Here is a 12980-nt window from a genome sequence, read left to right as displayed (position 1 = left end):
TCTGAGTCCACCAGGAGGTGGCGCTGTTGACTACCACAGCCACTACGACTCAGGGTGGTGGAACGTTTTCAAGTTCCTCCAAAAAAAATAAAAAAATAAAACTCCTCAAAGACAAAACAACTCTGACTGACCTTTGACCTCCAGGACCAGGTCAGGTTTGAAGAAGAAGCGCACCAGTCCGTCCGGGGTGATGTTCCACAGGAAGTTGGGCTTGTCTTGGTCAGGAGAAACACAGACTCTGCTGCCCGACATCATCATGTTACCTGAGGGCTGCAGGCAGCAGTCCTCCACCAGCTGGAGACACAAGGACAGGGTGGACAGGGTGGACCATGGGGACAGGGAGGACCATGGGGACAGGGAGGACCATGGGGACAGGGTGGACCATGGGGACAGGGAGGACCATGGGGACAGGGTGGACCATGGGGACAGGGAGGACCATGGGGACAGGGAGGACCATGGGGACAGGGAGGACCATGGGGACAGGGAGGACCATGGGGACAGGGAGGACCATGGGGACAGGGAGGACCATGGGGACAGGGTGGACAGTCTACACGGGGACTTAATCTACAGAGACTTGTTCCTGTTTTTCATTTTTATAAATGCCACCAACTATAAATGTTCCTCTTTCTCTAATTGTGTTATTTCATAGTAGAAAATGCTTCAACTCTCCTGCATTGGCGTCACAGATGATAGATACCACAGCAGTAGCATCGCTAACCAGTCTGAACTGGATCCAAACCAGCATAAGAACACGAGGTCACTGGTGGAATGAATGGAGCCTGTTGGGTATTCACGTTTTTTCCCTCCTGTGTATTCTGTGTACTCTGTGTATTCTACAGTAAGTCACAGCTGAACACGTGCAGAGAGTAAACAGTACGTTACAACAGCTGATGTCCGTGTTTCATTTCTACTTTACTTTATGTTCAATTATTGGTGTTTTAGTCTGAAGGCGTTCCAAAGACAAGAAGCTTCACCAACTTCATTTGGAGAATTTTGGTTTTTTCAAAACAGGTTGTGGAGCTTCAGTCAGACCGATAACGAAGAACAGCTCAGTGTGGGTGTGAGCGAGGCCCCACCCACTGCCACAGCGTAGTACAGTACTACAGTCTAGTACTGTGTAGGACAGTAGTACAGTCTAGTACTGTGTAGGACAGTAGTACAGTCTAGTACTGTGTAGGACAGTAGTACAGTGATGTACAGTCTAGTACTGTGTAGTACAGTAGTACAGTCTAGTACTGTGTAGGACAGTACTACAGTCTAGTACTGTGTAGTACAGTACTACAGTCTAGTACTGTGTAGGACAGTAGTACAGTCTAGTACAGTGATGTACAGTCTAGTACTGTGTAGTACAGTAGTACTGTGTAGTACAGTGTAGTACAGTGTAGTACTGTGTAGTACAGTCTAGCATAGTGTAGTACAGTAGTACAGTGTAGTACAGTCTAGTACTGTGTAGTACTGTGTAGTACAGTGATGTACAGTGTAGTACAGTGTGGTACTGTGTAGTACAGTGTAGTACAGTGTGGTACTGTGTAGTACTGTGTAGTACAGTGATGTACAGTGTAATACAGTGTAGTACAGTGTCGTACCTTGCAGGCGATCTCTCCGTCCCGGTAGATCCAGACCTGCTGCAGGTCTCCCGTCTCCTCCACAGCCTGGACCCTCATCAGCGTGATGTCGTCCAGACTGCCGGTCAGAGTCATCAGACGGCCCGTCTGCTTGTTCCTCAGACGGAAATACATCGACCTCTGCCGGAGGAACAGAGGTCAGCACTGACCCGAGTGTTTGTTCATATGGTGGTGTTTTATTTGGTATTTAATTACTATCCTTTCATTTTCTAATGCTTGTTCTGTTTATTGTCACAGGGATTGCTGGAGCCAGTCCCAGTGGACTGTGGGCGAGAGGCGGGGGACTCGAACCCGGAGCCGTCTCGCCGTGAAGTGACAGTGCTACACACCACGCCACCCCATCTAATCATTATGTTAATTATTATTTCCCACACAAGAATAAAAACAAGCGCTTATAATTATGTGACCCAGCCCCGCAGTCTCTCCTCATCCGTCCCCCCAAACCTGGAGTAATGGACGTATGGATCCGATTCGCTGCCACCCGCTGAACTCGCACCAGTCGGTCAGGTCACCCGGCTGGAGAAGCATCTGTCGACCGCTGAAGTTACTGCATTCATACGACACCCACCTGCAGCACAGACAGGAGGCGCGCAGAGGTTACACACACGGAACCCCCAGAGAAGGAGGAATGTTCTCCTCCCCATTAGTGCTCCAACAAACACCGTTCTAAAGAGGAACATTGGGACCAATGTAAAACACTAAAATATTTACAGATAATGATGTTTCAAAACTTTATAACATATCTATGGAACATGGTATCTTAAACTTTGTTGCTCTAACACGCTATCTTCTATCAGGTTAACAAGCCACTATTTTGATTCCTCATGGTGCAGATAATTATCTGAACTAGTTTCATGGATGAAGCCGACAGCACCTGGACAACAATGACACAAATACATTTCAAGACAAATTCCCATCTGTGAGCACAAATAATGACAGACTTGAACCGGTGCTGACTTACATCCCCCCCTCCACCTTCACGGAGCGCACGCGTGTGTCGAGGCCGGTCTGCTGCAGGTTCACGGCTCCCCCCGTGAACACCAGCCGCCGACCTCTGCAGCCCGTCTTATTGAACAGGGTGATGGAGGGCAGAGAAAACACCTGGACCAGACCCGCACACGGAGCTCAGGTCAGTGAGATTTCCTGTGACTCAGTTCAAACCTGTCGGACAGACGGGACTCACGTGTCCGGCGGGCTGCAGGGAGCGGACGGGACAGTCTGAGGACGGGAAGCCCATGGACTCTGTGTTGGGGTATTCTCCCCTCTCCAACACGTACATGTTCTCAGTGAACTGCACTCCTTCATACGCGACCCAGCTGACACACACACACATGGAAACACGACTGATGCTGCATAAACTCTAACATCTTTAAAATCATCTATGATCATGGAGGTAATGATAGTTAAGGCAGGTAGATATGATCATTTCTCACAACCTGAGCAGATATGAAAACCTTCTGCTGTCTTCATCAGTGAAGAGAATTCCTCTTTGTTTTAAATGTGTGCTTCGTTCATCACACAAACAGTCCATCATGGTGTCTGGTGTCGGTTCAGTTCCTACCTGCCAGCCAACACCTTACAGGACCTGGGTGTGAAGTCCTCATCCAGAGCCGCTGTGCTCTCCTCCAGACTCACCAGCCGGCCCTGGAAGTCTGGCTCGGAATACAGCAGCACCTTGAACACATACAGGACGCAGTAACACAGTGAGAACACACCAGGACACGTGAGTAACAAAGGGTTAATCAGTTTCATGTGAAGCCTGAACGGGACTCATACCTTAAAATTCATTGTTCCAGTTGAGGTGTCCTATAAAATTGAGAATCGGTATGAAAGACATGGTCAACTACAGTTAAGATGAACTAAACCTGAACTTTAACTGGACTTTCATCCATTCTTGAGGTTTCTTACATTGAAGACTGGTTGTACGGAGGAGATCTTGAAGTTTGAAGCCCCCCAGTCCTCTGGGCTTGCATACAGGCCTTTCTCCAGGACGTAGAGCTCACCACTAAACCTGGGCTTCTCAAAGCAAACCCACCTGTCGGGACCACAAAACCAGTAGTGAGAAAGAAACTCACCACAGAAATTCATCAATACATCTGCTGGACAGAGATCCAGGTCAGGTTGTCTCTGTACAATAATGAGTGTAATCGTGTGCACAGTGACGAAACACTTGTGCCTGGAGGGGAGAAACACACACCCTGAGAACCATTATGAGGGCGTGGACGACAAACGCTTCTCTCCTTCTTTATACCCAGTTTATCTTTTTACACTTACACTCCACTCATGATGTTGGCAGACTGAGTTTTGACTCCGTAGCCGGTTTCGTCCAGGTTGATGACTGGAACCAACAAGTCCACGCTGAGCCCACGCGCGTCAAACTGCCGCTCAGTGAACAGTTTGATGCGTGGAGACAGGACGTTCTTAGGGAGAGAGAGAGAATAAAACAACTGGAAACAAAACCGTTTTCTCATCTGATGCTGCAGGTGACCAAAAAAAACTAAACTATCAACGTCATCAATAAGTGCCGATGATATTTTTGGTACTGACGGTGCACACAGGGCGGAGTGAGAGGAGCCCGTCCTCAGATCCTCCCCAGTCAGAGCAGTTTGGGTACTGTCCCTCCTCCAGGATGTACTGCTGGCCTTCAAAGTTTGCGTCTTGATAGCCTACCCAGCTACCATGACAAAACACAAACACAACCTCAAATACACATTTACTTCACTGGTTCACAGTGATAGTCCACCAGGATGTGTCTCACTAGGAAGGCTAACCAGAACTCCACCGACCCATTTGATTTTTAAAGCTACACGTCCTTCTGATTGGCTGTAAGTCACAGATAATTAATAATTGATCACCGTCTTAAAACAGCTACTCACAGACCACCGAGTATCTTCACAGACCCCACTGCAGACAGAGTCTTCCTCTCCTCCTGTTTCCCTGTTTTCTCGTCCTCTGCTTCTTCCTGTAAGTCGGGCTGATCGCCGCTGACCTCAATGCACCCCCCATCAAAGTTGGGCCGCTCATACAGTAACGCCTTGATGAAAACAGCAGAGGAAGCAAACTTCAACATAACAACATCTCTATATTATACTGTATTATATATATATATATATATATATATATATATATACACACACACACACACACACACACACACACACACACACACACACACACACACACACACACACACACACACACACACACAGTATATACACACACATATATAATATATATGTTATATATGTTAAGTTATACTCTTTTTACTATGTCTGTATAATCCCACAGTGAGTTTGATAACAGTCTTAATTATAATTTAACTATGTATTCCGACCCGTTTTAAGTTTAAATGTGTTCATCATCTAGCAGGACTGGTTCGGTGATTTATAATTGTGGTGTCACGCTTTGTGTTTACATGTCAGCCTGTGTTCTCTGCAGACAGCACACACACATCAAGTCATGAAATGTAATGTAGACACACCTTGGGGTCGTTGGGATTCTCAACCCTTATTGTTCCCTATAATGAAGAGACAAACACGTCAGAACAAAACAATCAAAACATGCCTACGTAGTAAGTATACATATTTACATTCATGTACTATACTGTACCATTTGGAGGGGTCTGATAGAACCGATAAACGGGTCGTGGAAACCCCAGGCCTTTGGGCAGGGATACTCCCCAACCTCCAGCACTCCGACAACACCTCCAAACCCAGGGTCGCTGTACACCAACCAGCTGTGGGGGTGGGGGGTGGGGTTACTCACTCCATAGTCATTTAAAAGGGTTTATTTCAACTACATTATCAAGGAACTCAACACAATGGATGTACTCTCACACCGCCTACACAACCACTGTAAAACATAAACACTAACCAGAGATAATCAGCTGCAGGTAAAACCGTCAATCATGAGCTCCAGTCTGCAGTTTGCTCTTTGTGTCAGGTTACAGACACTCCCAGTCTAGTATTACCAACAGCAATATGTCTCCACATGCAACACCATCACGTAAATACAGTTGTGTTCAAAATAAGAGCAGTCCAATATGAATAACCTGTTTTTGGTAGAAATTATATCACTGCATGGCAAATAACTTACCAGTTGCTGTAGTAGGGTCATAGAAAGCCAACAGAGCCAACATTCATGATATGCATGGACCTGAGTCTGTGTCATTGAATAATGAATTGAAGGGACGTGTTCAAAAAAATAGCAGTGTGGAGTTCAGTTAGTGAAGTCATTCCATCTGTGAAAGAACAGGTGTCAACCAGGTGGCCCTTGGAGGGGCCAGCCCAATCCCCGGACCTTAATCCGATAGAAAACTTGTGGGGTGACATCAAAAATACTGTTTCTGAGGCAAAACCAAGGAATGCAGAGGAATTATGGAACATTGTCAAATCATCCTGGGCTGGAATACCTGTTCAGATGCCAGAAGTTGGTCGACTCCATGCAACACAGATGTGAAGCGGTTCTCAGAAACAGTGGCTATACAAGTAAATATTAGTTTAGGGATTCATAGGAATGCTGAATCCTGGGTATTTTTCAGTTTATACAGTAAATATTTGAGTTTGTAAAGTAAAATGCAGACTGCTATTTTTTGAACAGCCCAATGTTCATTTTTCTTCATTTTCTGTAAAGTAATTAAAGAATTTCTGCTTTTTTCTTCATGTTTTGATTTAGAATATAATGTGCAGTGTTCCCAATGCATGGAAATAAAAGCCATTACAAGGGTTTTGGGCTACACTCACTTTTTTAAACAGACTGCTATTATTTTGAACACAACTGTACATTCGCTGTGAGATAAAACACTGACTCAGAACAGCCTCAGCACCTGCCTCAGGTGAACTTACACTCCAGAGTGGACTTTAATGGAACTGGTGGTTTGTGGGATCCCGTATGAGCCCAGCTCCACGGCGCTGTCACAGTGAGACGAAGTCATGCCCAAACCGTTGACCTCTGAAAACAGGTCAATGCGGGGTACGCTGTAGTCCTACAACACAAATACACTTCAAACGTTTGTCTTCTATTAAAACTGTAAAAGATAAGACAACTTATTTGTCCCACATTAGTCAAACATGCACTGCATCCCTTCTTACCCTCACAGCCAGTCTGATAGAGCCTATCACCATGGGTTCTGTTGGGATCGGCTGACCCGTCTCATCTAATGTGGTTGGAGTTCCCTCCTCTGCCCACATATTTACAATGTGCTCCACAGGACCCTCCTCAAAGGCAATGATACGGCCCTGGAAGCCAGGCTTTTCATAGAAGAGCCAGCTAAAGACAAAGAAAATCACACCATCAAAATACTGAACATTTTCAATATTGATAATCTAAATAGATCTGTGTAAAGATAGAACAACAAGAAACAAGAAAGAACAGAGAAGGAACAATCTGGGATAAATGGCAGTGTAAAAATGCCTAATAATAATAATAATAATAATAATAATAATAATAATAATGATAATAATAATAATATAATAGTAATAATAATAGTAATATAATATAATAATTATAATAATAATAATAATAATAATAATAATGATAATAATAATAATAATAATAATATAATAGTAATAATAATAGTAATATAATATAATAATAATAATAATAATAATAATAATAATAGACGACTTGGTCATTTTCTCATCATCTATGCTATTGTTGAATTTACTGATAATCAAAATTTGTGTTCAAGTCTTCAGACCAACACTCACCATCCTCTGATGACTCTGACTGAGATGACAGGAGACAGCTTCATCATGGTGGCATCCTCTACGTCATGATACAGCTCAAAAGCTTCTCCTCCAAACTGGTCATGTTCATGAACAATGATCTGATGGAGGAAATAAACGTTTCATCAAATACTGTATCCACAGCACAAAACTAAGCAGTGACACAAACCGTTGTTTAACATGGAATCTTACCTTTCCAGGCCTTTTGTGGAAACCTCTTACTACAGGTTGCTGAAAGAAAAAGTAACACGTGAGTGAATGGAAACACGATGCTATGATTAGATGTAAGCGTATAACTAATTTTGATGTTTGCTTTACAATAATATTTGCACACATTTGTGATTAGGTTATTTAAATCAAGTTTGTATGTTATGTAGATGACCTCGAACAGAATGTTTATCGGTTTTAAACTATCCATTCAAAATATTCATCTTGGATTTACAGTATAATAATTTAAAAAGCAGTGCATGACTTTCTGTTAAATGTTGAAGCCTGATAATTTTCATCAACATTAAACTGAAAGACATTAAGTTCATTAACTAAGATATATTAACATGGAAAAGGAGACATAAATGCTTATTGCAAATGCCTAAAGAAAATAGAAAAGACTTTGTTCAGCTATTTCTTTCAAATGCTTCTATCTGAAGACTTAATCATTACGAAATTGTTGAAAAATCAATTCCAAATTAAAAGTTTCTTTTTTATTTAACCGTCAAAGGTTAAATGATATCCTTACCTTAATCTTAGAAGAAGAAGGTCCACTTTTGGAAGCCTTCTGGTTGGGGATGCTGGTTGGAGCCTCGTTCATCACTTGGTCTTCAGAAGTGAGTTTGGTCTGTGTCGGCGGGGTGGAGTCTGGGGGGGCCTCCGACTCGCTTTTGTTCTGATTGAGGTCATTTTCTAAATGTTCAGGTAGAATTATTTCAGACAACGATGGCAAAGGCGGACGAGACAAAGAACTGAGTGCTGACTCACTGACTGGAGCTTTACCACCTCCAACATGACCTACGTCAAGGCCCCCGCCTTGAGCAATGCCTTCCACACCTTCACCGGCTACACCTCCAGACAGGAATAAATCTGTCCCCTGCTTCTCCAGCGCGGACGTGTCCTCTTGTTTCTCAGGAAGCACGCCGTCTGAAGCGGCGGCGGCGTCCTCTTTGGTTTTGCTGGAGGAGCGAGGAGAACTCAGTAAGCTGGAGAGGATGGACATCCGTCCCAGTCGGGGGGTGAGCTTCCCAGACTCTTTCCCAGTGTTGACTTCTCCTTCTCTTGCTTCCAAACCCGTTTCCTTCTGATCTCCATCTTTTCCCACTTCATCCACTGATCTATCTGTGTGACGTGGTTTATCTTGAGCGCGTTTTTCCAGAGTCCGTCCTTTCCTCTCTGCTGCTCTTTGTTTAATCACCATTGCTGGGGAGAGGTCCTTCACTTTGCTCTCTTTTCTTAAGCCAAACTGGAATTCTTTGGGTTCAAACATGATCTCAAAGTTGTGCTCCTCGATTGCTGGCATGGCGAAAGGTGGAGACGGGGACTTTTTACGGTAATTCTTCTTCAGAGGTTGTGAGAAGGGAACACTGCCCTCCTTAATACTCCTGATGAAATCTCCATAGTTACCAGCCTCTAGAGACTCATCCTCACTGGCCGAGGCGTCTGCTCTTCTTCTAGGTTTCTTCTTCTTTTCACGACTTTCTACATTTAACCAGCTAGACGGATATTCGTTATTTAACTGAAGACTCTGAGATGAAGCAGGTTGCTTCATGTTAGCTGAAAGAGACAAACCGTCATCGACTGTTAGCTTCGTAGGCTTCTGTGGATCACTGAGGTTGAAATTTTTCTCTTTTTCTAAGGACTGCAACTCCTTTTTCAAACCACTGTCTGTCTGTGTTTTGTCCCCAGTGCCTTCATTCTTGTTCTCTGAAGCGGTACTAACTGGTTTACCTGTGGACTCGTCTTTTTGCTCTACGTTTATTGAATCACTAACAGTCTCAGATACTTTCTTTGAGTTCTCCCATTGCTGATCATCTTGCTTCATCCCTGTAATTTCAACTTCAACATCTTTAAATAGGTGTTCTTGTTTCTCCTTCACCTTTCTAGTTTCAATTTCATTTGTTAAAACACTTATCTCTCCAGCTGAGTTGGTATCTTCATTTGTCTTTGGAGATTCTTTTGTTACCGTCTTTGGTTCCTTTTCTGCAGTTGGACGTTCTGCTCCTGATTTATTTTCCTCTTGTTTTGTGATGATCTCATCTTGGTCTCCAGTAACTGTGGACTCCTGCTGAACACTAGCTTTACTCTGAGCAGTAACAGACACATCTTCAGCTTCAACACCTCCTGTAATGAGATGCTTCTGTTCTTGTTTCTCCTTAGACTTTCTAGTTTCAATTTCATTTGTTAAAACACTTATCTCTCCAGCTGAGTTGGTATCTTCATTTGTCTTTGGAGATTCTTTTGTTACCGTCTTTGGTTCCTTCTCTACAGTTGGACGTTCTGATCCCGATTTATTTTCCTCTTGTTTTGTAATGTCAGCTCGTTGTGTTGGAGTTTCACTTTCCTTTGCAGTGTCAGCGTGTGTGTCCTGACCTGATTCTCCATCTCTGACCTCGTCTTTGGCTGGAAGTTCTTTGTTATCTTCTTTGTTCTTCTCAGCATCAGTGTTTCTAGTTTCTCCGTCTGGAATGAGTTCATCTTTTTGTTCTTGATCAGTTTTGTCGCTTAAAGCATCAATCGGTTTTACAGAAACTGATTGTAGCTCTTGCTTTTCATCTGTCACTGATGTCTTCACCTGTTGATCATCTTGATTGATCACTGCATCTTCTTTAATGAGATGTTTCTGTTCCTGTTTCTCCTTAGACTTTTCATTTGTTAAAACACTTATCTCTCCAGCTGAGTTGGTATCTTCATTTGTCTTTGGAGATTCTTTTGTTACCGTCTTTGGTTCCTTTTCTGCAGTTGGACGTTCTGCTCCTGATTTATTTTCCTCTTGTTTTGTGATGATCTCATCTTGGTCTCCAGTAACTGTGGACTCCTGCTGAACACTAGCTTTACTCTGAGCAGTAACAGACACATCTTCAGCTTCAACACCTTCTGTAATGAGATGCTTCTGTTCTTGTTTCTCCTTAGACTTTCTAGTTTCAATTTCATTTGTTAAAACACTTATCTCTCCAGCTGAGTTGGTATCTTCATTTGTCTTTGGAGATTCTTTTGTTACCGTCTCTGGTTCCTTTTCTTTGGTTGGACGTTCTGATGCTGATTTATTTTCCTCTTGTTTTGTGATGTCCTCCTGCTGAACACTAGCTTTACTCTGAGCAGTAACAGACACAGTCTCCTTCAGCAAACCCTTTGTTTCAGTCACGTCTTCAGTAGCTTCATCTCTCTGAGGTTTAGTACTATCAGCTCCTTGTGTTGGAGTTTCACTTTCCTTTGCAGTGTCAGCGTGTGTGTCCTGAGCTGATTCTCCATCTCTGACCTCGTCTTTGGCTGGAAGTTCTTTGTTATCTTCTTTGCTCTTCTCAGCATCCGTGTTTCTAGTTTCTCCGTCTGGAATGACACTGAGCTCATCTTTTTGTTCTCCATCAGTCTCTTCACTCAAAGCATCAATCGGTTTTACAGAAGCTGATTGTGGCTCTTGTTTTTCATCGGTTATTGATGTCTTCACCTGTTGATCATCTTGATTGATCACTGCCGTTTCAACCTTCATGAGATGTTTCTGTTCCTGTTTCTCCTTAGACTTTTCATTTGTTAAAACACTTATCTCTCCAGCTGAGTTAATATCTTCATTTGTCTTTGGAGACTCTTTTGTTACCGTCTCTGGTTCCTCTTCCAGTATGGCTTTTTGAGAATTGGATTTTACCAGTTTCTTTTTTGCTTGTTTGGGAATAATTTCATGCTCTGTAATGACTGTGGATGTCTGTTTTTGCTGAATACTGATGTCAGTCCTACTATTTGAAATTGCAGTCTCCTTCATCAAACTGTTGGTTTCAGCTTCTTTATTGCCGTTGCTCACAAGTTTGCTTCGTTCTACAGTTTGATCTATTTGTAAAACTTGTCTTTCTCCTGTCTTGACTGATGTTTGTGTCTCAGGTGTTTCATTCTCTCTCTTACTATTTTCAGTCCTCTGAGGTTTAGTGCTAATTGCTTCTAGTTCAAGAATTTGCTTTCCCTTTGCATTATCAGTGAGTGTGTCCTGATTTAAATCCCTGTCTCTGATCCCATCTTTGCCTACAAGTACTTTGTGATCTTCACTATTCCTGTCAGCATCGGTACTTGTAGGTACTTTTTCCGTTCCCTCAATCTTTTTGCTCAATGCATCTGTTACAACAGGCTGTGCTTCCAGGTGGTCGTCTATTGATGATGCCTTCATCTGCTGATCATCTTGTTTTGTCACTGTAACGACGTTTAGCTTTTCCTGTTCCTGATCACCTATTTTTTTGGTTAATTTTTCTACTAATTTGCTATCTTCTTTTGTTACAGACTTTGGTTGCTGTTCAACAACATTTTGAGGTTTGGATTTTACAGATTTGATTTTTACATTTGGGTCTGATGTGGGTTTCCTACTTTCAGAATCAACAGCCTCACAGGGTAAATTTGTCTCATATTTCTTCATTTTAATCTCTTCTTTAGTATCTTCAGCGCTCTGAGCTGCAGATTTTAGTACCGTAGCTGAGGTTTCAGGGGGTTCACTTATTTCTGGCCCTGTTGTCATCGTTTCTCTGAGATCTGTAACTTCAGTTGATGTTCTATCCTCTCTGTCTAGTTTTACAGGTTTCTTTTCTAATGATAGATTTATTGATTTCTGTACGTTTGGCACGTCTTTCCCTTTTTCACTCTCCGCGGATACATCGTTGATCTCCTTCATGTAACTGCTCTGTGGATCTTGCACGGTTACATCATCCAACCTTTTGTCTGATTCTGAGTCTTTCCCCTGATTTTCCAATTCTGCTGCTAGTAAAAGAGGCTCTTTGTCCGGCTGATTTTGAACATTCTTGGGTGATTCACCAACAGTAACAGTCTCTGTCAGAATGTCCAAAGCTTCTTCTGGTTTCACGTCAGCTAACTCTGTACTCTTCTGCTCAGTCCCAGTGCTATCTACTTGTTTGTCTGTGATTGTTATTTTGGGTTCCTCTTCTGTTGGCAGAGACTTCAATATAAATCCATCAACAATGGTGGTTTCCTTCACTTGTTCTCCTATAATCGCTTCATATGGTTTGATAGTTGTCCCTGTTTCAGCATTTGTATGTGAATCACCCTGTTTGGATGAAGATGTGTTGTGAGAATCCTCAGGTTGGGACTTTTTTTTGGATTTTACCTCATTGGAGCTTTTCTGAATTTTTATTGGAAGTTTACTTATCGATACCGACAGATTATCTAAATCCTTGACTGAACTTTTGGTGTGACTCTGGTCAGGTTTTTTTGACAAACAGATATTACCTTCTCCTTTGATGAGAGCAGGAGTGACACCTGTGATGGCTGTGTCACTGTCTGTGTTAGTAACACCTTTGTTGGAGAGGCTTTTGGATGATTTTGTTGATGACATGTTTCCTATTGAAAAAACAAACACATGGTTTTAATAAAGAAAATGACAATCTCAGAATACAAATACACCTTTAAGATATGGTTCTAATCCCATTCA

At 42.7% G+C, this 12980-nt stretch overlaps 1 protein-coding gene across 1 annotated transcript in view; it reads right to left on the bottom strand.

Annotated features, from left to right (window-relative positions):
- Positions 1 to 12980, bottom strand: part of crybg1a (crystallin beta-gamma domain containing 1a) — a 40202-nt gene that overhangs the window by 1454 nt on the left and 25768 nt on the right. Inside the window, exons 5-23 of the mRNA XM_068339180.1 lie at positions 12779 to 12889; positions 8088 to 8251; positions 7544 to 7582; positions 7334 to 7452; positions 6716 to 6893; positions 6470 to 6609; positions 5235 to 5361; positions 5107 to 5142; positions 4502 to 4659; positions 4173 to 4299; positions 3900 to 4045; positions 3534 to 3660; positions 3402 to 3431; positions 3187 to 3299; positions 2809 to 2941; positions 2587 to 2726; positions 2070 to 2193; positions 1587 to 1745; positions 132 to 294 (exon numbers count right to left, since the gene is read on the bottom strand). Coding sequence (XP_068195281.1) covers positions 132 to 294; positions 1587 to 1745; positions 2070 to 2193; positions 2587 to 2726; positions 2809 to 2941; positions 3187 to 3299; positions 3402 to 3431; positions 3534 to 3660; positions 3900 to 4045; positions 4173 to 4299; positions 4502 to 4659; positions 5107 to 5142; positions 5235 to 5361; positions 6470 to 6609; positions 6716 to 6893; positions 7334 to 7452; positions 7544 to 7582; positions 8088 to 8251; positions 12779 to 12889 — 2334 coding nt within the window. The remainder of the gene's footprint in view (positions 1 to 131; positions 295 to 1586; positions 1746 to 2069; positions 2194 to 2586; positions 2727 to 2808; positions 2942 to 3186; positions 3300 to 3401; positions 3432 to 3533; positions 3661 to 3899; positions 4046 to 4172; positions 4300 to 4501; positions 4660 to 5106; positions 5143 to 5234; positions 5362 to 6469; positions 6610 to 6715; positions 6894 to 7333; positions 7453 to 7543; positions 7583 to 8087; positions 8252 to 12778; positions 12890 to 12980) is intronic.

Source organism: Antennarius striatus, chromosome 17, assembly GCF_040054535.1.
Source record: "Antennarius striatus isolate MH-2024 chromosome 17, ASM4005453v1, whole genome shotgun sequence".
NCBI classification, from domain to species: domain Eukaryota; kingdom Metazoa; phylum Chordata; class Actinopteri; order Lophiiformes; family Antennariidae; genus Antennarius; species Antennarius striatus.
Note: the sequence above shows the minus strand (reverse complement) of the source record. Positions and strands in the feature narration are given on the sequence as shown.